Source organism: Elephas maximus, chromosome 2 (assembly GCF_024166365.1).
Source record: "Elephas maximus indicus isolate mEleMax1 chromosome 2, mEleMax1 primary haplotype, whole genome shotgun sequence".
Classification (NCBI taxonomy): Eukaryota; Metazoa; Chordata; class Mammalia; order Proboscidea; family Elephantidae; genus Elephas; species Elephas maximus.
The window spans coordinates 36,590,558-36,615,249 of NC_064820.1; the positions used below are offsets into that span (position 1 = coordinate 36,590,558).

The window sequence follows — 24,692 nt, forward strand, 5'->3', positions numbered from 1 at the left end:
TGAGTTGGAATCAACTTGAGGGCAACGAGTTTTATCTTTTTATGTTATAACAACAGTAATAACTGCAATTGATTTAACATCCTCTCTGTCAAATCTTGTGCTGGAAGACTTTAAACAAATTATTTCTCACTAAAGTCCAAAGCATAGCTATCATTAATAAAACTCAAAGAGTCACTTGCCCAAGGTAACATAAATACTAAGAACTAGATAAAGATTCAAATCCAAGTCTAACACCTTTTTCAAAACAAGAGATAGCAATATTTATTGAGGACTTATTGTTTCTTCTTTTTATTAAGTGCAAAGTACCATGGTACACGCTTTACAACATCATCTCATTTATTTTTCACAGAAGCCTACGAGATTGCTACAGTTAATACCCTGATCTTACAGAGGCAAAAACCAAGGCTTACAAAGATTGAAAGAAATGTCAAATCACACAGCTAGTAAGCAGAATTCAACTAATACTTAAACCCTGGCCTCTCTGAAGCCACACTGCCTTCCTTCACTGATGAAGGTGAACCTAAAAGTTAAAATAAGATCTACATTGCTTCTAGGGAATTAAGAAATAAGATGATAGATCATGTGAAGTATTTTTATGGTAGCTGAATTACTTGTGTTTTCTTCTCAAGCTCGCAGCCCTCTGGTGGGAGTGAAAACGAATGCATTAGGTGGGCAGGTGGAATTGCACTAGAGTGCTGCTATAGGCCTTCCCAACTCTAAGACTCTAAGATTTGGTGTTTAACGAAGGGTTTCAGTGCCTAAGAGAGACCTTAAAACAAGCAAGCAAGCAAACAAGCCGCCAAAATTCAAAAGGCTCCTAATGCCTTTTCATAAAGACTATTCAAGAGTAGTCCAATATTCCTCCCTTTCCTATACTAGTGAGCAGATGGTCTTCCTGGAGGTAGATGTAATTACGTATTATCAAATGATTTTTACATTTACAATGTAGTCATCGTCTCAAAAAAAAAAATTCTCCAGGATAAAATATACTGTGAAAAAAGAAAATCTCATTAAGAAAACAATTTGTTTTAAGTTAGTACCACTACTATGCAATCATGTTTACTTAGAAAGAAAAAAGAAATGACAGACCATCAATGACTGCCCTGACAGGGAACACAACAGAGAATACCTGATAGAGGAGAAGAAAAGTGGGATGCAGACCTCAAATTCTAGTAAAAAGACCAGACTTAATGGTCTGAGTGAGACTGGAGGGATGCGAGAGTTCACTGCCCCCAGACTCTCTGTTAGCCCAAAACTGCAACCATTCTCGAAGTCAGCCCTTCAAAGATAGACAGGACTATAAGACATATGAGGTTACTGGTGAAGAGTGTGCTTCTTAGTTCAAGTAGACACATAAGACTATGTGGGCAGCTCCTGTCTGGAGACGAGATGAGAAGACAGAGGGGGACAGGAGCTGGCTGAGTGGACACAGGAAATACAGCACTGAGTGAAGGAGTGTGCTGTCACATTGTAGGGAGAGCTACTAGGGTCACATAACGTGTGTGTAAGTTTTCGTATAAGAAACTGACTTGAATTGTAAATGTCCACTTAAAGCACAACAAAAAATAAATTAATAAAAATTTTTAAATAAGGCAGCGATCTGATTCTTACTTCATCCTCCAGTGGAACAGAATTTCATGTTTTAAGTAAAGAGTACCAAAATAGCTTTTCAAATTACAGACAAACCAGAAAGGATTAAAGAACTCTCTATTTTGATACAGATAGATGATACCTATATTTCAACAAGTTTTATGACCCTGTCTGGACTGGGTGAAGTATACTGCTACGCTCCTTCTTCTGGCTGCTGCCGGCCAGGGCTGGGTTACCCAATAAGCAAGGTACAGGGGCCCAATTGTGTCTTCCCACCAATCCACAGTGCACAATTTCACCTGGCCCCCAACGTGTCAAAGATGTGGTGAAACTCATGTGAAATTGCATACCACAGGTTAGCAAGTAAATACAATTAAGTCCGTGTGTACCTCACTCAACACAAGCCGGTGCATACTGTGCTCACTGGTTAATCCACCCTTGCTGCCAGCTAATTCACCGTATATCCAACTGGAATACGGAACCAATGAATTAGTTCTCAAAACTGCCAGGGCTGAGACAGGAAGAGTATGACTCACAGATATAGAACCTCTGTTTGAACCAATTACCGACAAAGCAGCCTTGATACTTGCATAAGGATATCATGAATCATATTAAAAGACCATGTCTGACTTAGTCTCTTAAAGAAGACATATTCCCGGATTCAAATGCAGACAATTGCATGAAATTAATTCAGGCTCCAGATGTTCTGAACAGCTCTATTTCTTTTCTATTGCTCAGACTAAATAAGAGTTTCTCCTTAAAACTTTCCAACTTTCTTTTGAAGGACACCCAACTCAAAATCGCTTTAGCAAGTTACTCCAGTTTATCCTTCTTTTTCAATCTTTCACACTCTCACCAGGTTATTCTGACACGTTTACTGACACCATTTAATGTGGACCAAACCTGTGACTCATTAGCACACATATCACACTCTCACCTGACACACACTACAGCAGACGCTGCCACAGACTTCCGGCAGCTCACGCAGTGGGACGCACAGCAAACGTCACTTAGAATCAGATGAACGGAAGTCTATTTTGACTTTTGGAAAGAAGGAAGCATGACGGGAAGGCAAGGTAGGAAGGGGGTGCAGGGAGAGAGGAAGCTGGCCAATCAGCGCATACTTACATTGGTCAGGGGCGCATGTGCAAACATAGAAAACCCTTCAAAGATATACTCGTGATCATCATACTCTATAACAGTAGGCCTGTCGGTCTAAAAGCAAACAGAAACACAAACAGGAATTAAATAAACAATTGCTTCGCCTGTGCGGAAATCCCTCAGGACACAAAACAACAACAAGAGAAGCACAGGGACTGTGCCAACTCCGTTAACGTTTTTCCAAACAATAGGGGAAAGTTTATATAAAAGTTTGCTTTCAGGTGGATTCTCTCGCTTTAGATATTAAGTATAGTTATCTGTGTACTGAGACAATCAAGAATGTTTATTGTGGGTGCCATAAATGAAAGCAAAATTCTCCAGGAACTTGTTTTACTTAATCCTGCCATACTACCAGTTCTGTTCTTACCGAACTATTCTTCTGAAGTAACAGAAATTCTAACAGGAACAAGATAATAATACAGTCGTTCCAAAGTTCAAAGTTCAAAAAGCTTCAATATCACTCCAGTCAAGACAGTGACAGCCTGGAAGGCACTGACAGGCCTTAGGGTGACAGAAGCTCAAGCCCTAGGGGCTCCAAGCTCAGCTCCCCATGGTGCAGCCAAGCCACCAAACGCTGCAACCAATCAATTCTCACATCATGTCAAAGATCTCAATCGCCTGAAAACTGAGTTTGTACTCAGAGCATACAATGTTTATCTAAGCATGAGACACTCTTCCTACACCACTCTTACTGCCCACCATTTTTTCTCTTAAATTCTATATACGGAGCTAATTATCAAGATTGGTGATCTAAAAGACACATTTCTAACACAGATATTCAACATTTCTGTTTTAAATATTTATATGTGTGTATGTGAAGAAAATAAGGTTAAAAAAAATTGAAGAATATCCAAGTTTACATTATTTGTTTTGCCAATATTATTGTTACCTTCTATTTGAGTAGGAGCCCTGAAGGTGCAGTGGTTAAGAGCTCGGCTGCTAACCAAGCGGTTGACTGTTCGAATCTACCAGCCACTCCTTGGAAACTCTATGGGACAGTTCTACTCTGTCCTATAGAGTCACTATGAGTTGGAATCGACACGATGGCAATGGCTTTGTTTTGTTTGTATTGAGTAACTTAACAAAGCTGGTCTAAATTAAACATAATGAAAAACTTCTAAACAAATAATGATTAATAATGGTGCAGTCACTTCAAAAAATGATTTGGTAGTTCCTCAAAATATGAAACACAGAGATATCACATGACCCAGAAATTCCATCCCTAGGTACATACCCAAGAGAAACGAAAACATCTGTTCCCAAAAAAATTTGTACGTGAATGTTTATACCTTAATAATGTTGTTAAAAATGTATAATTGTCAGTAAGCCAATCATGATATCAAAATGTCTTGATAATACAAATAACTTACTAAATTTTGTACCATGAAAAGCAACATAGCTTAGTTGGACAGCATACAGGCACATATACTAGAGTCAGACTACCTGGGTTCAAATCACCACTCCACCACCTACTAGCTGAGTATTCCAGAGCAAGTTACTTCACCTCAGCTATAAAGCATGGCCTAATGCCACATCTGTTTAGTGGGGATAAAAATAATATCAACTTCATAGGTTTGTTGGGAGAATTAAATAAGTTAATACATGTAAAACGCTTGGAATGGTGCCTGGGACATACCACATGCTCAACAGATATTAGATATTATTATTATTGTCATAAATAGGTAATAGATTTTCCTATTCAAGTCATGAGATTGCTGATTTTTAAGAAATGTGGAAGTGTTCTATGCATTCTTCCCACTGTGTCCATAATTTACTGGCTATTGTGTGATACCAACAGAATACATGAGAAAAAAATATAGCGAGATAAAGCCAAAAAAAAGAAAAACAGTCATTATGATAAAGCCCAATTTTATCACCATAAAAATATCTTTAGATGAAAGAACACTTAAGAACTGAATCAGTAGTTCCAACAACCTATTTGCATTTTGAAATAAATGAAATCTGATTCTGTTAGGAACTTACTAAAAAGTTTGTGGGAGGGGAGACTGTAATCCGATAGTGGAAAAGTCTACCAGCATTGTTGGTCATAGGACGACAGGGTTTGATGGCCTGGGGAGAAAAAAACAAATGAGTTTAAAGGTAAAGAAGCAAAATATTTTTATCCAAAAATAGACTATTTGCCAGAATGCCATCTGACAGAAGAGGTGTTTACGTGTGTTCCTTTACAGACTCCTAGGAAAGAAGAGTACATTTTCACTTTACCGTTGAGGGGACGAATAAAGAAGGGCTGGCCGATCACCAGTTCTCGACCCATTTCCACACTTGCAATGAAGGCTCCAGACATGCCCTATTTTAAAGCTTTCTACCTCTAAAATCCTATGACTATTTTCCTTTTATTTGTAAAATAAAAGTAACTGACCTTCAGCTATATTTCCAAATAAACTCAAAAAAGACAAGAAAATTAATCTCAGAAGTAATAGCAGTAGATTTGAATAGGAAAAAAAATCAATTAGATACGCTGAGTAAAAATAGAAGATTTCTAAAGTTATGGAAGGGCCAAAAGAAAACAAGTCTGAAAGGCTGATGGAACAGATTATCAAGAAGTATGTATGGAGCTTCTGACAGGAAAAGAAAACAGAAAGGAAACAAAAACAAATCAGTGGACTCACTCAGTAGTCGTGACAGACGTGGAAATGCACCACCACATCTCTCCTCAAGGAAGGACTCACTGTCCCTCCAGCTGTCTGCTCCTTCAGGGTCTATGGCAGCTGAGAGAGCCCCCTCGGCCAGGGTCAGGCCCACATCAGGCACTGAGCCAGGCAGAAGTACAAAGTCCCAGCCATCTTAGCCCAACTCTAACGGGCAATACTCACTCCACAGATCACCAACAGGGTGGCAGAGCTCTTCTGGGTGACTCACAGTTCAACTTCTCCCTCTGCTTGCACCCTTTTCCTTTCACAGGTAAAGATCCCCAATAGGCGTCATGCACCTCAAGCTCCATGTTAGCACCTGCTTCTGGAAAACCCAACATGCAACAAACCATTGGTAGCAGGAGTGATCCAAGAAAGCAGGAGATAAGATGGGGCTTTGGAGCTGAATCACTTACCACCAGCTGGCAACGAAGATCCCATTACTGGTGGTAGGTGGAGTACACACAGTCCTGGCACAGGTGACAGGTGAAACGAGGAGCCTTGGTGGCACAGTGGTTAGGCACTTGGCTAACCAGAAGATTGGTGGTTCGAACCCACCAGCCACTCTGTGGGAGAAAGATGTGGCAGTCTGCTTCCACAAAGATTATAGCCTTGGAAACCCTATGGGGCAGCTCTTCTCTGACCTACAGAGTCACTATAAGTCAGAATCAACTTGACGGCAATGGGTTTTTACCAGTGAAAGCAGGTGTTTGACGCTATGGAGGAAATAGTAGCTATTTAAGAGTAGTGGGATGGGTGAGTACTTCCAAACGCCACTGATGCCCTATGGCAGTCCTCAAAACTTTAGTGTGCCCTGGAGGGCTTGCTACATCTCAAAATGCTGCCCCACTCCACCCCTAGAGATTCTGATTCAGTTGCTGGGGCAAGGGCTAAGAATCAGCAGTTCTAATAAGTTCCCAGGTGATGCTGATACTACTGGTCAGAAAACTCACTGTGCTACAGAAATGTAACAGCTAAGGAGGAGTAAGAGCCAAGTGGGAACCAGATGTGAAAGCCAGAGGGCTTCTTGGAGGTCATCTCCTCCAGTGAGCAATCAGAGAAAGCCAAGACCAATCAGTTGGAGTAGCTAAACTGGTCTGTTATTCCAAAGTCAGGGCCTAGGAAAATCTGGGAGGAGGACATTTCAGCTTTGACTCCCCAGACTTGTCCGAACCTTCTAAGTCTGCAAAGGTGGCTCACTCCTCCCTATTTAAGAGCAAGCAGTCACCTGTGCTCGAGGCCATGGACAACCCTGCAAGGGAATACTGCCATCCCCACCCAACACCCCTACCTATCTCACCTCCCCTCCAGGCCACTAGACCTATTTTTCATTGGGGATTTTTACACAGCATAAACCAGCTAGGGAGGTGCTGGGAGGAAAGAGATTATATCTCAAAGGAGCTGCAAGAACTAGCCAGCAGAAGCCGAAGGAGTGTGCATAAAATCAGATGCATGGTGTACTTCATCAAAGGGGTCAGAGCAGAAAATTGGTTAGGGAAGCCATTTGTTGACTTGGCAACACTCAGGAATCCTAGGAGATGCTGGGAACTCCATACCAGGAAACTCCTAGAAGCCTGGAAATATGATGGCCCATGCCGAGCAAAGGTGAAATACCAGATCTGCCATGGGAATGAAGGAAGGAATTAAAAGACTCAAGGAATTAAAGCAGTGAGCCAAAACTATGGGTGTGATGTTTTATTAATATATCTTTTAATAATCTTTAATTATGTTAATAATATCTCATGTTAATAACTTCAGAATCAAATTTTCTTATTCTATTCTTTGTGTTAAAACTAAAACACTGCACCAGTGGTTAAAAAAAAAGTAAAAGACTCAAGGGACTGAGCACACAGGAATGGATGTAGAATCTACAGCTGAAAAATATATCGGATAATCCGATTCCATGGGAGGGCCCAGAGGACACACCACTTACCAAGGTCAAAGGGAAGGTGGTGGTAAAGGAGCACCAGCATCTCTAACATCAGTGGTGGCTTCCTTTGCAGCCAGGTCTGATGGTGAGAGAGGCAGTCACAGAGCTGAGCTCACTGACAGAAATAATGGGGATGACAGCAATGGACAGGCAGGTGATAGGACTAAACTGCTAGAAAGCCAAGTCACACAATTATTATGACCAGCAGTGTCAGGGTGATAGCCAGTGGGGCCTGACCCAGGAGGAGTTATGGAAGGAGTTCATAGAACATGGAGACCCTAGGTACGAAATAAATGGGAAACAGACAAGGGTACTTAGTGTGAACCAAGTAGAAGAAATCAAGAATGGAAAACAAAAAAACTGAAGGCAGGTCACTCCAATTAAGTGTCACAATCCCTTGCCCAATTTCAGACAGAAGCAAGGTTTAAGACTAAATCTACTGATAAAAGAGGTGGCCAGGTCCCAGGGGGAAGGACCCTGTAATACCATAGCAAGTAAACATGGTTGTAATACCCCAAAGGGACCTATGACCAATTACTAAGACAACAGTACACTAGGGAAAAGAGAATGCCCGGATGGTTCAAGGACTGTTAGACACAGCATGTGAATCAACACTGATACTCAAAGACCAGATACATGAACCCAGAAATCCCATTAGAGCAGGGGATAGGAGCCCCAGGTAGTAAATGGAGCCCTGGCCAAGGTCTGGCCTACAGTGAATCCACTGGGTCTACAGATCTACCCCATGGTCATTCTGCTAGGCCCTGAACGCATCACTGGAATTGACACACTTGAGAGACAACACAACTCCATGCTAGGTCCTTGACCTGTGAGGTAAAATCTATCATAGTGTGGTAGGCCAAGCAGAAGCCACTGAAATTGCTCATCCCCATACCCCAGGGGTATGAAGGGCATTTCAGCCCAAAGCAAGATAATCCAGACACACCAGGCTTCAGCAGGCCCACAGCACAGTCTGTCTTCTCCCCCTGCTCAATCCTACCTCCACTCTCTTCTCATCACAGGTGTTGATCCCCAATAAACATCTGGCACTCCAAACTCCATCCGAGCCCCTGCTTTCAGAGGACCCAACCTGAGACACGTGCATGGAAGCTCACAAGGTGCAGGTCTTGCCCCCAATTTCTTGCTACACTTGCCGACTTTGAAACACAAATGAGGTAAAAGGGAGGCAAGGATTTGAATTATCAGTCACTGTCTCATAGCCTTTATTCCAATAGTTGTTATGGCCTCAAAGAAGTTTTAAATAGAAATTAAGGATTTATGTATGCTACGTTTAAACACGATGCACTGAATCGTAAAGGGATAATCCAGGATTAATAAAAATAGTTTCTAAAAATAAAAGATAACAGAGGGGAGGAGGAAGGAAAATAACTGAAAGAGCGTGACAACATGTGACAATATTGACAGTGTCCCCACCAGACCAGGGAGGCTGGGGATACTGGTAACTGTGTCCACAATTATTACTTAGTTGAGTGGGAACGACAGACTCAGAAAAGACAGTGAGTCTAACAAATGCTACACTGAAGAAGCACAAGGAGAAAGCAAACGGCTGCCTCACATACCCTGAAAAAGAAAGGACGTGTTCTCACATAGCACTTTAATAAGATTATTTTTCCAGGGAAATTCATAACCGTTTATGATAAAAATATGAAAAAACCTATTACAATGTGTGCGGTTTTAGAATACTTAACGGGAAACAACAAGCAATCCTACCTTGTCTATTTTAAACCATGAAGCATGGAAATTTTTCCAAGTCTTCTTAATACATTTTCCATTCCTCCCCCCAAAATCGTGTACTTTTTCCTCTACAGTTATCGGTAACAGAGACTGCTAGAGAACATGAAAAGACCATTTGGAGGGTATTATTTCATTTCCAGGGAAAAGGATAGCAATAGCATCTGTCTGCTTCTAGCAACTCAGCACTTGGAAATACAATATCCCCAACCAGTTACCTCTTCTCCGGGGTAAATGCTGTGCCTAATTCCTGTGCGCCGGGCTTTCGCGCTGCATTTGCAGAGTGGTCCGTCATTCATCTGTCAGAAACAGAACGCGGTTCATTTTTACTGGCGGCAGAATGCACACCACACACGGCAATGCCACAGAAACTGTGTGGGCCTGAATGTCGGGAGTGCCAGAGCTCTGACGAGCTGTCATGGTCAGAAGATTAAGTGGATGTTTCAAAACCAATAAAGCTGCGAACTGTCTATATTGTCTGATAAAGGGAAGCTGGATGGCAATGCTGGGTTCCCGAGTTACCTGTGCAGCCAAGCAGAAAATATCAGTGTCAGCACACCGTCTGCCCCCATCTTCTACTGCTTTTCAGTACCTTTCCCTGTTTCTTATTTCAGGAATAAAGGACTTTTTCACCAAAGAAAAGCATATCTTATATTCTAGAGGAACACGAAGAATGCTTTGAAGGTGACCTGCAGATTGAATGTTTTTAAAACAGAAACTTAAAAGCATCTCTGAAGCACAGAGTCAGAAAAACTTGTAATGCCGTTTTTTTCACCTGAGTTCATCTTACTGCTACAACCTCCACGTGATTCTCTACGTTAATAATTACTGAATGCCTCTTGGATAGAAAGATGAGAGCTAAGCATGGCAGGGAGTGCACAGCACGGTGTCCATGTGCTCAAGGAACATTTACTCTACGTGGGAGAAACAACACATAGATGATAGGCTCAGAAATTTAAAAGACAAAGCGAAGATCAGTCCAGACAGAGATTCTGCTGGGGCTACAGCAGCTGGTGAGGGAAGGTTTCAGAGACAAAATGTGAAGGGCTGGACAGGGCGGGAAGAGAAGACAACTCTTCCACACGGGGCACCGGCATGAGAAAAGGAAGAGAAGGAAGAATGCCTGTTATCTACTCATCTAAAAGGGATCATTTATGTAGAAGACAGTGAGAGAGACGACCAAACAGGCAGAACTGGGTAAAACCTCAGGGGCCTTAAAACCCGTTCCACGAGCTTACCCAGAATAAATGAGAATACTGAGTGAAAAGGGGAACCAGAGCTTAGATTTAGAGAGTGGGAAGGCAAAACTCCATTTCTCTCTTTGTTACTAATTTTTGTAAATGTACCTATACATATTTCTTCATAGTTCTAGGGACTAGTAACTCATTGTGGTCAATTAAAATATAAATGAAAATCTCTCCGTAAGACATTGAAATGAAATATCAAAGTAAAAAACTTCATCCTTTTGGGAAATCTAAAAGTCCAGATGGTATAGCAGAGGAATAACATTACTACCTAAAAAAAACACCACGTTAAGATCTAACACCAAGTAACAGCTGGCAAACACGTAATAAGATTCCTTCAAAACTCCCAACACGTTCCTGATGCCAGTCACAACTTGTGATGAAAAACATGGAAAATCACTTCGTGCTCACTGACTTCCAGGCGAGCAGACACACATCCTCTATTCCTGCCTTTTCCCAGGGTCTGGGGTCCTAGTCAGAAGGGTTCTTTACAAGGCTCCACTGTACAGAGGACATAAAATCAAATACATTCAACAGACTAGTGAAACGATTTAGAAGTCAGGCAAATCTCTGCTTTTAATAACAAACACCAGAAGCGAAGGTAGGAGCTTCTGGACAGAGAAGAGAACAAGAGTCAATGAAAAAGAACATCTATAGGGAATGAGGAGTCACTGCTCATGACTATGGGGTTCTTTTAGTGGAGACAAAAATGCTCTAGAATCAGACTATGCTGATGAGTGTCCAACCCTGTGACTGTATTAAAAAACACTGAATTCTACACTTTAAATGTGTAAATTATGTGATATATGTATGACATACCAATAAAGCTGTTTTCTAAGAAAGATCACATACAGGATCGATTTGTGAAAATAAGTGGAAAATACACTGGCAATTTTGCAAAAATTTCTGCTCAATTCCCAGAGAAGGAAATGGACCACAAAATACATTTCTGCCAGGCATTCTAAATATGTTAATTATAACAAGAAAAAAAATTTAGATAGTTGTCACCTAACACGAAAATGAGGATTCAAATTAATGTAGAATACTGTTCTATATTTATACTATACTAATTAATGTTGTATTAGTTGTTATACTAAATTATATATAATATAGTAATGACTAACACTACATCAATCCTAACTGATATAAAATATAGTATATATTAATAAAAAATAACATTCTACATTAACTTGAAAAAACCTAATAATTAATGGAGTCCTGGTGGCACAGTGATTAAGAGCTCGGCTGCTAACCAAAAGATCGGCAATGCGAACCCACCAGCCGTTCCATGGAAACCCTATGGGGCAGTTCTACTCTGTTGTATACAGTTGCTGTGAGTTGGAATTGACTTGACGGCAATGAGTTTCATTTGGTTTTTATGGTAATTAACAGTTAATACTATATTAACTATTAATTATATTGTTATATTAAAATAGGATATATTAACATAGAATTTATTTATAAAATACAAATTTTAAAATATCTTTTAATGGTTATATGTTTTAACATGCTTAACAACTTCGCCCAACACGATTATATCAGTTTCTCATATTGCCGTGTCTGTGTGTTGCTGTGATGCTGAAAGCTACAGCACCAGTGTTTAAAGTATCAGCAGGGTCACACGTGGTGGACAAGTTTCAGCAGAGCTTCCAGACTAAGACAGACTAGGAAGGAGGACCTAGTGAACTACTTCTAAAAAAACTGGCCAGTGCAAACCTTACAAATAGCAGTGGAACACTGATATAGTGCCAGAAAATGAGCCCTTCAGGTTGGAAGATACTCAGATATGACTGGGGAAGAACTGCCTCCTCAAAGTAGACTTGATCTTAATGATCTGAACAGAGCAAAGCTTTCAGGATCTTTGTCTGCTGATGTGGCAGAATCCAAAATGAGAAAAAACAGTGGCAAACGTCCATTAATAATCAGAACATGGAATGTACGAATGGGGAATCTAGGAAAACTGGAAGTTGTCAAAAAGGAAATGGAACGCTTGAAGATAGATACCCCAAGCATTAGTGAACGGAAATGGACTGGTATTGGCCATTTTGAATCAGACAATCACATGGTCTACTATGCCAAACCAAAACCAAACCCAGTGCCCCTTTGGTTAGCAGCTGTAGTACTTAACCACTGTGCCACCAGGGTTTCTGGTCTACTATGCAGGGAATGACAAATTGAAGAGGAATGGTGTTGCATTCATTGTCAAAAAGAACATTTGAAGATCTATCCTGAAGTACAATGCTGTCGGTGACAGGACAATATCCATAAGCCTACATGGAAGATCAGTTCATACAACTATTATTCAAATTTACCCACCAACCATGAATGCCAAAGATGGAGAAATCGAAGATTGTAACCAACTTCTGCAGTCTCAAATTAATCATACATGCAACCAAAATGCATTGATAATTAACAGGTGATTGGACTGCAAAAGCTGGAAATAAAGAAGGATCAGCAGCTGGAAAATATGGCTTTGGTGACAGAAATGACACCGGAAATAGCACCACAGAATTTTGCAAGACTAAGGGTCTATTCACTAGAAATACCTTTTTTCAACAACATAAACAGCAATGATACATCTCACCAGATGGAATACGCAGGAACGAAATTCACTACATTTGTGGCAAGAGATGATGGAGAAGCTCAATATCATCGGTCAGAACAAGGCCAGGAGCCAAAAGCAGAAGGGACCATCAGTTACTCATATGCAAGTTGAAGCTGAAGCTGAAGAAAATTAAAACAACTCCACAAGAGCCAAAGTACGACCTTGAGTATATCCCACCTGAATTAAGAGACTATCTGAAGAACAAATTTCACGCACTGAACACTAATACCCAAAGATCAGACAAGTTGTGGGAGACATCAAGGACCTCATATATGAAGAAAGCAAAAGGTCATTAAAAAGACAGGAAAGAAAGAAAACACCAAAATGGTCATCAGAAGAGACTCTGAAACTTGCTCTTGAACACTGAGTAGCTAAAGCAAATGGAAGAAATGATGAAGTAAAAGAGCTGAACAGATGATTTCAAAGGGTGGCTCAAGAAGGCAAAGTTTTATAATGAAATGTGCAAAGACCAAGAGTTAGGAAACCAAAAGGAAAGAACATACTCGGTATTTTTCAAGCAGAAAAACGAAAGAAAAAATTCAAGCCTTGAGTTGCAATAGTGAAGGATTCTATGGACAAAATACTGAACAAAGCAGGAAGAATCAAAAGAAAATGAAGGAATACACGAAGTCACTGTACCAAAATGAAGTGGTCCACATTCAACCATTTAGGAAGCAGCATATGATCAAGAACCGATGCTACTGAAGGAAGAAATCTAAGTTACACTGAAGGCATTAGCTAAAAACAAGGCTGTAGGAATTGACAGAATACCAACTGAGATGTTTCAACATAGGGATGCAGTGCTGGAAGCGCTCACTCATCTATGCCAAGAAACTTGGAAGACAGCTACCCGGCCAAAAGACTGGAAGAGATCCGTATTTGTGCCCATTTCAAAAAAAGGTGATCCAAAAAAAAGTGGAAATTATCAAACAATATCATTAATATCACATGCAAGTAAAATTCTGCTGAAGATAATCCCAAAATAATTGCAGCAATACTTTGACAGGGAACTGCCAGAAATTCAAGCCAAATTCAGAAGAGTATGTGGAAAAAAGAATATCATTCCTGATGCCAGATGGATCCTAGCTGAAAGCAGAGAATACCAGACAGTTGCTTATCTATATTTTACCGATTATGCAAAGGCAATTGACTGGATCATAACAAATTACAAATAACATTGCAAAGAATGTGAATTCCAGAACACTTACTTTTGCTCATGCAGAGCTTATACATAGACCAAGACACAGTTGTTTAAACAGAATGAGAGGTTACTGAGTGGTTTAAAATCAGGCAAAGTGCACACCAGGGTTGTATCCTTTCACTGTACTTATTCAATCTGCATTCTGAGCAAATAATCCAAGAAGCTGAGTTACATGAAGAGGAACAGGGCATCAGGATTGGAGGAAGGCTCCTTAACAACCTGCAATACGCAGATGCACAACCTTGCCTGCTGAAAGTGAAGAGGACTTGAAGCACTTACTGACAAAGATCCACAATCAATGCTCATGGAATTCTGGTCAAGAAATCAAACAACGTATCCCACTGGGCAAATCTGCTGCAAAAGGCCTCTCTGAAGTGTTAAAAAGCAAAGAAGTCACTTTAAGGACTAAGTTGTGCCTGACGAAAGTCATGGTATTTTCAACCACCTCGTATGCGTGTGAAAGCTGGACAATGAATAAGGAAGACCAAAGAATTGATGCCTTTCAATTGTTGTGTTGGCGAAGAATATTGAATACACCATGGACTGCCAAAAGAACGAACAAATCTGTCTTAGAAGGGGTACAACCAGAATGCTCCTTAGAAGCAAGGATGGTGAGACTTCATCTCACATACTTTGGACATGTTAGCAGGACAGACCAGTCCCTGAAGAAAGCCATCATGCTTGGTAAAATAGAGGGTCAGCAAAAAAGAGGAAACCCCTCCACAAGATGGACTGACAGTGGCTGCAATAACGGGTTCGAACATAGCAATGACTGTGAGGACTGCACAGCACTGGGCACTGTTTACTTCTGTTGTACTTAGGGTCGCTATGAATTGGAGCTGTCTGGACGGCATCTAACAACTTCACGTGCATTAAAGATACCATTTCTGTATGTAATTTTTCTTTTAGACACAAATCTATTATAAACACACTATTCTGTATTATGTATCACCTCATGCTGAAGATGTAATTAAAAACAAAAATGATTATGTCCTCCTATTATTTGCATAGGTCACACATGCTCATCAAAGAAGAGAACTTAAAAGGAACTGTGGCTGTTACCAATTAAGAAATACGAAGTCTTACAGAAGGACTTAAGACATTGTTTACTGCTTGGCAGCAAGGCACCTTCCAGGTGAACTGCTTTTACATAGACCTACGAGTCCTTTCCTCCCATCCCAGCATTTGTCTCCCTCTGTTTACTGCAAGTTTAATGAGGCAGTGCCGTTATCCTGCTTCCCAACACAGAATTTACCCACATTGGCAAGTACGATTCAAGGAACAGCTGCTCTGGGGGTTACACTTTGGAGCCGAACTTCAAAGCTGAAAAGAAATAAGCTGTGAAGAATGACACACAAGCTTGAGAGTGAAATCCAATTTTGATACCAGCCAACACGCATCTTCTGCACCTGGGGCCATAAATGTGATACATGGGTTTGCAACCTTCACAGCAAGAGCAGAAAAACCCACGTACCTGGCCTGGGTCGTTGTACCAAAGTTCATCATGGAGTCTGTCAGGGTGGGCCTTTTTGCGTTTGATTTCTGCAATGACGTCAAAAACTTCAGAGTCTGAGCTGCTAGAACAGGTGCTGTCCTCGTCGGACTCACATTCCGATTCACTGGAACTCTCTAACAGAGGTTGGGAGAAAAACAGCAATAGACGCTAAAGAAATTCACAAGACTGTTATACACAGAGACTGCCACATGACCTAAACCTCTAAATATAAGGGCAGTTGTTTATTCTTCCAGCAAATACCTGAGTATCTACTCTGTATAAAGGTCCCTGGGTGGTGCAAATGGTTTGCTCTCAGCTACTTACCAAAAGTTTGGTGGTTCAAACCCACCCAGCAGCACCATGGAAGAAAGACCTGGCAATTTGCTTCCGTAAATATTATATCCAAGAAAACCCTGTGAAGCTCAGTTCTACTCTGTAACACATACGGTGCTGTGAGCTGGAACCAACTTGATGGCAACAGGTTTGGTTTTTCATCCTGCACAAAGCACTCTGCTAAGAAATACCATGAAATACGATATACAGTCCATAATATGAAGTCACAATCAGATCACAGAAGACCACAATGATCTTTTACAGAGAAACTAAGATGTAATGAATAATGCCAGACAAAATGAAAAATACAACAGTAGTATGTGGTTTCACATTTAAAAGCAGTAGTGATTCAGAAAAGGGCCTGTCTACTGTGATCTAGAAAGGTCAGCATGATTTCAAGGAAGGGGCAGGCATGACCTAGGCAGGGAGACGGGTGGGGTTAGGCTGCGAGGCAGGAAGGAAAGGAAAGGGAAGCAGAGGAGGCACTGTAAGCAAAAGCATGGAGGCAGGAGCACACACAAAAGTCACGACTCAGGTGCAGCAAAGGCCCCGCAGAAAAACACTGGGACATGAGGGCCAAAGGTGGTCCCCTGAGGAAGACTGTGAACACCAGGCTGAAGATTTTACATTCTTCTTCTCTCAGTGGTAGCAGCAGAAAACTGTTAGTCTTTCAAAGTGACCAGATAGATAGAGAGCCAGCTCTCTGTGGGCAACCCTGAAACTAAAGTGTCAGGGGAGCTCTTTTTTGAGCTTTTCCACTAGGCTGGGCCAGTCATAAAAGTAACAATCCCAAAAGAGAAGAATGGTAAACCAAGGCGATTGTATTCAGGAATTTGAAACATGAAGTATCTGTTCCTTACTAATAAACCTACTTAATGGTATTAAACTTTTTGGAAGGCCCATCAAAGACCAGTTGAGATCCAAGTGGCCAGCCTCACAGCATGTGAGTTTGTCCTAGCCCAGCCTCGCTCTGGAAATTCAAGCCCTACCCCCACATCTCCCAGCAGCAAGTACGGAAGACTATGGATAGCAAGACTCCATCAGCACAGCTAATTCAGAGATCGGTCTCTTCTCCAAAAAATTTTCAGAGACAAGCAGCGATGAACAGTGTTTTGAGACAGATGTCTTGTGGTGGGAAGTTTCGTTCTCCACATCTGGACCAAGCAGGGTTTTCCCCAGCAGTTTAGCCACATGATCACTCCCTTAACCAGTCTTCAAAGCTCCCAGTGGCACAAATGTCCACCATCATCACAGCATAAGGCCAGACAAAATTCTAGCAGGAGCCCTTGTGGCGCAAATGGTTAAACACTTGGCAATTAACTGAAAGGTTAGCTATTCAAACCCACCCAGAGGTTCCACAGAAGAAAAACGTGGTGATCTGCTCCCATGAACATTACAGCCTAAACAACCCTATGGGGCTCATCTCTATTGCACAGGATCAGTATGAGTCGAAAATCGACTCAACGGTGCCTAACAACAACAGGCATTACAGCCATGAACTATCTGACACTGATCATGATCTGAGCATCATTACCACCAAGGAAGTACAGATGATTTTCTCTTATGAAGACAGGAGTCATGATGGCTGGAGCCATCGCTACGACAACAGAAGAGACGGTAGTAGAGATGGAAAATGGTGCTCTTCTCTACATTAAGAAGCATTAAAAAACTGCTTTGGGTGAAGGGAAAGACAACACTCAATACATGGAAGGTCAGCTCAATTGGACTGGACCAAAAGCAAACAAGTTTCCGGGATAAAATGAATGCTTCAAAGGTCAGCGGAGCAGGGGCAGGGGTCTGGGGAAAATGGTTTGAGGGGACTTCTAAGTCTATTGGCAAAATAATTCTATTATGAAAACATTCTGCATCCCACTTTGAAATGTGGCGTCTGGGGTCTTAAATGCTAACAAGCGGCCACCTAAGATGCATCAATTGGTCTCAACCCACCTGGAGCAAAGGAAAATGAAGAACACCAAGGTCACACGACAACTAAGAGCCCAAGAGACAGAAAGGGCCACATGAACCAGAGACTTACATCATCCTGAGACCAGAAGAACTAGTTGGTTCCAGCCACAATCGATGACTGCCCTGACAGGGAGCACAACAGAGAACTCCTGAGGGAACAGGAGATCAGTGGGATGCAGACCCCAAATTCTCATAAAAAGACCATACTTAATGGTCTGAGACTAGAGGAATCCCGGCAGCCATGCTCCCCAGACCTTCTGTTGGCACAGGACAGGAACCATCCCCGAAGACAACTCATCAGACATGAAAGGGACTGGACAGTGGGTAGGAGAGAGATGCTGATGAAGAGTGAGCTAATTATATCAGGTGGACACTTGAGAGTGTGTTGGCAGCTCTTGTCTGCAGGGGGGATGGGAGGATAGAGAGAGAGGGAAGCAGGCAAAATTGTCACGAAAGGAGAGACTGAAAGGGCTGACTCAACAGGGGGAGAGCAAGTGGGAGTAGGGAGTGAGATGTATGTAAACTTATATGTGACAGACTGATTGGATTTGTAAACGTTCACTTGAAGCTTAATAAAAGTTAATAAAAAAAAAAAAGAAGCATTAAAAGGACACTGTCCTTCTTTTTATAGGGTCATGTTAGGCCATTTCAGTTAAGTTGGTCTGGAAAAGCTTTGCTGAAAAACTATACAGAGCAGCTTTAAAAGTTACATTTCTTTTAAAAAAATTTTAACTGATAGCTAAACTTTAATACTGAAGTGAGAAGAATTGTGGTTCCTGCTTTATTACATTAATAACCTTCACTTCAGGGTCTCATAAAAAGGGTTTTATTCAAAAGCTGCATTTCTAATCATTTCAGATAGTTTAGGATAGGGTGAACTGTACAGTTTGGTTGTATCATAAAGCAAATATCTTATTTGTAACTTTTTTGTATTTTGCAAAAAATTTATTAGTGAATCAGAATTTGGTATGTACAACAGAAAACATCCACGTTGATAGACTAAAATGGCTATCAGCATATTATTACTAAATTAGAAAATGTACCTTTTCAGTGAATTCATGTTATCAACATTACATTTGAGAAAGGCTATCAGTAAAGTCTAGGAATAAATCACATTACTTCTTAGAACTTAAGTTCTGTAACATGTTCTTTTGAGTTTTACTGCAATTGAACATACACGCGAAAACCACACATATTATTGTTTCATTTTTAAATTTTAGAACTTTTCATTAAATTATGTTTGAGGTGTGGCTGAAGTCACTCCAGAAGTTAAATATCTCTAGATGTTACTTTTATGTTAAAAAAAATGATATTAGTGTAAATCCCTTTTTTCAGAAAGAAAAAGCACTGTTGATGAACAGTCAGATAAAATGATAATGTTTTACTGAAAATGTACTTTTTCAAGAGAAAGCCTTGTGAAACCTTTAAGTGTTGCCTCTGTCACTTAAACTTCAAAATTTTTAATACTTTCAAAGTGCCCAGGACATGTGTAGAAGATTTTTTTTTTTTTATGGAAACTGTACAGATTTGAACATTTGAAAGAATTTAGTCTTAAACATTTCCTGGTTTTAAAATTTTAAGATGTTGTTTAACCAAACTTTTTTGTACCAAGATGATAGCTTTCCCTTTCATTGCAGAATATAAACTTGTCTACAAAAGCTAAGAAAAAAAAAAAAGACTAGAACTTAGATTAATCCTCTAAGAGATTAATATAGTAGCAGCATAATAATAAAATCACAACACTTACGTTGTTATTACATGTGCTACATGATGCTATTTGCACCTCTATTTTACACATGAGAAAACTGAAGCACAGAGAGGTTGAATCACTTGCCCAAGGCTGCACATCAGGTAAGTGGTAAAGCAGGGATTCAAACCCAGGCTGTTTCGTTCCAGAGTCAGTGCTCTTACCCGCTATGGATACTACCTGGGTGGGCAGAGCCTGTGGGGTGAACCGAAGGCGAGGAGAGCCAGAGAGAACACGTAGGCAAAGGTATATTGGACGCATAGTCCGTGCATGCCATTTTGTTAGGTGCAAAGGATACAAACAGTAAAAGGCAGTTTCTATGCTCAAACAGCTTACCATCTACTTAGAACCTCAGAATATACACATGAAAAAATAGACTAGTATGTGAGAAAGTTGTGAAAACTGTCTCTCTGAGTAGACAGAAACCTTCAAACAGAGCTGGGCTGCTTCCTCACGAAACCAGGAAGCCCGTCAATGGAGAGGGTCAAGGAATGGATCCTGCCCGTCATCAGAGGCAGTGGATGGGGCTCCTGCTTTCAGAGGGACGCCAGACGGTGGTCTCTTCTAACCCTGGACAACTCTATAAAAAAACTCTATAGGGGACACAAATTGCTATATGCCTTGTAAATAAGATCCCTTATGTTTTCTGCTGTCATTAAAGAAAATACAGCAAAATGAAGTTAAGTCCCATTGCTATGTATTTTGCAAACTGTAATTAAGGAAAAGAAAAAGAAGAAATTTCAAGTTGGAACTCTCAACAACAGGTCTGAAAATGTTCGGATCAAGGAGTAAGAAAAGAGCACCGACACTGACTCCTTTGCTCACCTAAATCTTCATCCAGCTTCGTCTTGGGAGGCTCCCATGGCGGTCTGGCTGCTTTGGCCTTTTCTTGCCTGCTCCCCAACTCTTCTTCAAATTTGTCATATAAGTCCCGGAGCCTACTTGTTCCAACTACAGTGGAATCCCCCTTTTAAAAATAAAGGATCAACATTAGGAAACATTAATTATATCAAAGACACATAAGATCTCACAAGTAATGAAAGAATTTGTAACAGCTAGACGCCATTTTTCAACCCTCAAATTAACAAATAAAAATGAAGTGCCCGTGAACCCCTGAAACTATTGCCCTGAGATCATCTTTAAACAACCTTGAACAAAAATATCCCGAGGTCTTCTTAAAAGCAAATAAAGGTTTAACTTAACTAGCGAAGAATGTCTGCCTTGAATGCTGCGCTCTTTAAGATCTATCTATATTGGGTCAAACTCACAACAGCAATTCAAAAGATCAGATAGGAAACTTAGTGGGCAGGGAGTTTATGCTCATGTGGGAGGAACACCTTGGAAAAAGGCAGCTGGGGATGGTTGTACAACTGGAAGAATATAATCAATATCACTAAATTGTACACGTAGGAACTGTTGAACTGGTGTATGTTCTGCTGTGTATATTCTCAACAACAAAAATAAACTATTTAAAAAAAAAATGACCAATGCTGGCAACAATACTTCAAATCAAACACACTCCGTATGGCTGACACATCGTCAGGTAAATGTACTTTGGCAACATTCAGGAACAGAACTATGCCCTTTTGAAGTGACATTTAAAAAAAAAATCATGACATCCTCCTGGAATTCCTAACACCCTCCTAAGGGGCATACACTCCCCAGTGATTAAAAATCGCTGATCATCTATCCTCTGCACGACCCCAACACCCACAGATTCTATAATTCATCCCTACGGAAAGTTCTCAGCTTCTCCCCACTCTCTTCCCAGGCTAAAAATCACTTTAAACATTCATCCCCTTTGACTTCGTAACTTTCAAAATGTAAGAGCCAGATTTTTCAAATGTTTTAAGAAGAGAATTAAAACGAATCATAAAATCTGCCACCCACAAGAAAGTGGGATCACTGCTCTTCCTCAGTCCCCGTCTCATGACTGATGCTGGCAATGATAGGACAGCTCTAACTCCTATTTCCCGCTCTGCGCCACAGACAACAAAACCAAAGGGCGAGGGCTGGGCCCACAGTGCTATCAGTCTTCTTTCTACAATGGAATTTTAAGACACACAAAAAAAAATAGTTTTGCCTGTCTAAACTCTCTGAACTTCAGCATTGTCATCTTTGTTGTTCTAAAAATAATAATAGCTATGGCAGGTATTCTCCCCTTCTTCCTGGCCAAAAGAACCATGATTCTATCCCCATTCTGGACAGAGAGCTCCTGATCTCAGGGGAAGGTGGATTAAAGCCCCCACCTAGGATAAGTAGCCAGAATGGCCCCCTAAAAAATGTCCACATCCTAATCCCCAGAAGCTATGAACATGTCAGCTTATGTGGCAGAAGAAACTGGGCAGATGTGATTAAGGTTATAAACCTTAAAACTGGGAGATTATCCTGGATTACCTAATCACACAAGCCCTTAAAAGTGGAGAACCTTGCCTGATGGAAGTTAGAGAGATGTGATAGAAGAAGCTGCAGGAGAGATTCAAAGCATGAATGGGACTCAATCTGCCATTGCTGGCTTTGCAGATAGAAGAAGGAGACCATAAGTCAAGGAATGCAGGTGGTCTTCTAGCAGATGAGACGAGCCTTCAGGTGACAACCAGCCAGGAAATGATGACCTCCAGCCACATGGAACTGAATGATGCCAATAACCTCAACAAGCAAAAAAATGGATTCTTCCCTGAGCTTCCAGAAATGAATGCAGCCCTGCCAACACTGTGATTTAGCCCAAGTTGAACTTCACAAACAAGTTGGACTTCTAATCTGCAGAACTATGAGATAATAGAGTTGTGTTGTTTTAAGGCTTAAAGCTTGGGGTCATTTATTTCATCAGCAATGGAAAACAAATCCATGGGGTAGGCACAGAACCCAGTTCTGGCAACGGATGGAAGAGGAGATCGTGGGAGCTTTGGGGGTTGTTAGAGGAACGTCATACCCAGCACTGCCCTCTTGACACAGATGTGTAAGGACATGATGCTCAAAATGCTGCAGCCAACCTGCAACCATGGCGAACGCTCAAGGAAACAGCAGATGCCAACCTAGCACCCTGCCATTATCAAGCCACTGAACTAACACCAGCTGCCACCTTCCCAGGTGTCCTGTTATGTGAGAGAAATAAACTCAGCTCATTTATGCCAGGTTTGTTGTTGTGTGCTGTCAAGTCAATTCCAACTCACAGTGACCCTGTAGGACAGAACGGAACTGCCCAACAGGGTTTCCAAGGCTGTAATCTTTACAGAAGCAGGTTGCCGTATCTTTCTCCCACTGAGCAGCTGGTAGGTTCAAACTCCCAACAGGTCACATTTGTTGTTGTTATTGTTAGATGCTGTTGAGTCAATTCCTACTAATAGCGACCCTATATACCTGACCCTATGCGCATACCACGTTTAGTCAGGTATTATTCCTAACAGATAGAATACCTTCTTTCTAGGGTTGTTATGAGGATTAAATAAGATAAAATGAGAAACATGGGGCATAGTTCTGGCCCACTGAAAGTGCTCGGTATGGGAGCCTACCCTCCCCTGCATCACATGAACTATATAACTTAAAACCCTACTCTAACTGACAAAGTAATACTCATTTCTCAATTACCATACCACTTCCAGAGAGTTCTCAAACCCTTTTTTCCAAAGGCAAGGAAGTCTCCTTTCAAGGTCCCCACACACAAAGGTCCAAATTAGGCTACTATCAGAGTACCTCTGACAAAAGAACTCTCTTTTATCAAATCCCTTGAACTAAATCTAACATCTCCAACTTCTTATGTCCTAAATTAGATATTCACGCATTTATTTATTCAGTGAATATTACCGGGTACCCACCCTATGGCAAATATGCCTATTCATGGAATGGGTGGCATAAGGCCTAAGTGGAAAGGGCAGAGAAAGAAAATAAAATGGAGATAGAGAAAAAAGAAAAGGACAAGAGAAGCCCGCATATGCAGACAGGTGAGGTCGTGGAGACCACCACCACAGCAACCAGCATGAGCATAGGAGACCACTCCGCAGCCCACGACAGGTGACTCACGAAAGCAGTCAATATTCATGGGAAACTTCGTATGGTTATCTTTTAGTCAAGGATATAAAAGCGGCAAACTCAAATCCTTATTTCCCATTTTGGAAGAAAAACACATACACATACATACATATGTGCCACAAACTGCAGAATTACACGTGAGAGCTTATAAAACCATTGGTAATGTTATTAAACATACAGAGTAAAGGGGTGCTTTAATTAATCTACTGTACTGTTGTCTTTGGATTTTACTGTTGTCTTTGGATTTTTAAAATTACTTTTTTCCAGAGCAGTGATTCTCAGCTGAGGGTAGCAGGGGAAAGGGAACATTTCGCAATGTCTAGAAACAATTCTGGTTGTCACAACCAGGGAGAGGGGGTGCTACTGCTGCCTTGTGGGTAGAAGTCAAGAATGCTTCTAAACATACTACAATGCACAGGACAGCCGCTGACAACAAAGAATTACACAGCCCAAAGTCCCCAGGCTGAGAAGGTCTGATTTCTAGCTTCTCTCCTACTCAGACCTACCACCTGATCCATGGGGTCACTGGAGTAGTAGTTTTCTGAATGGGTACATCGAATCCACACAGGTTTAAGGAGTTCTTCGTCCTCCTCCTCATTTTTGTCAGGCAGTGGCTCCTCTGGCTCTTTCTCCTTGATGGAGGTATAGGTCTTCTCTTTGCCAGAGCTCTGGCTATCACTCCATTTGTCTTTTTCATCCTCCCAGCGAGTTCTCTTCTTCTCCCTACTTGGGGAACGACTTCAGAAAAGAGGCTACTTACTGAAAATGTTCTTTCGTCATAAAAACGACTCCATTTCACCTCTATTTAGTTCCTCTTTCATCAAAAATACAAATGCCATGCCAAACCGCCACGTTTACTTTTGTTAAATCAGGGATTCCCAAACACCAGTCTGACGGCATCAAAATCACCTGAAGTTTATTTGTTTAGAAATACAAATTCCCAGGCCCTACCCCAGGTCTACTTACTGATTCCCAGACCCTACCCCAGG

At 41.1% G+C, this 24,692-nt stretch overlaps 1 protein-coding gene and 1 pseudogene across 4 annotated transcripts in view; one reads left to right on the forward strand and one right to left on the reverse strand.

The window, feature by feature from the left end:
* The window catches only part of DROSHA (drosha ribonuclease III), a 138,352-nt gene that overhangs the window by 98,218 nt on the left and 15,442 nt on the right, over nt 1-24,692 (reverse strand). For all 4 annotated transcript variants that reach the window (XR_007514375.1, XM_049861674.1, XM_049861672.1 and 1 more), the window contains exons 6-11: nt 24,210-24,441; nt 20,500-20,641; nt 15,609-15,763; nt 9,303-9,383; nt 4,735-4,821; nt 2,719-2,805 (exon numbers count right to left, since the gene is read on the reverse strand). Coding sequence is in view for 3 of the 4 variants with exons in the window: in XM_049861674.1 (XP_049717631.1) it covers nt 2,719-2,805; nt 4,735-4,821; nt 9,303-9,383; nt 15,609-15,763; nt 20,500-20,641; nt 24,210-24,441 (784 nt within the window). In the remaining variant the exon portion in view is untranslated. The remainder of the gene's footprint in view (nt 1-2,718; nt 2,806-4,734; nt 4,822-9,302; nt 9,384-15,608; nt 15,764-20,499; nt 20,642-24,209; nt 24,442-24,692) is intronic.
* On the forward strand, nt 16,532-19,590 carry LOC126061520 (RNA-binding protein 7-like; annotated as a pseudogene).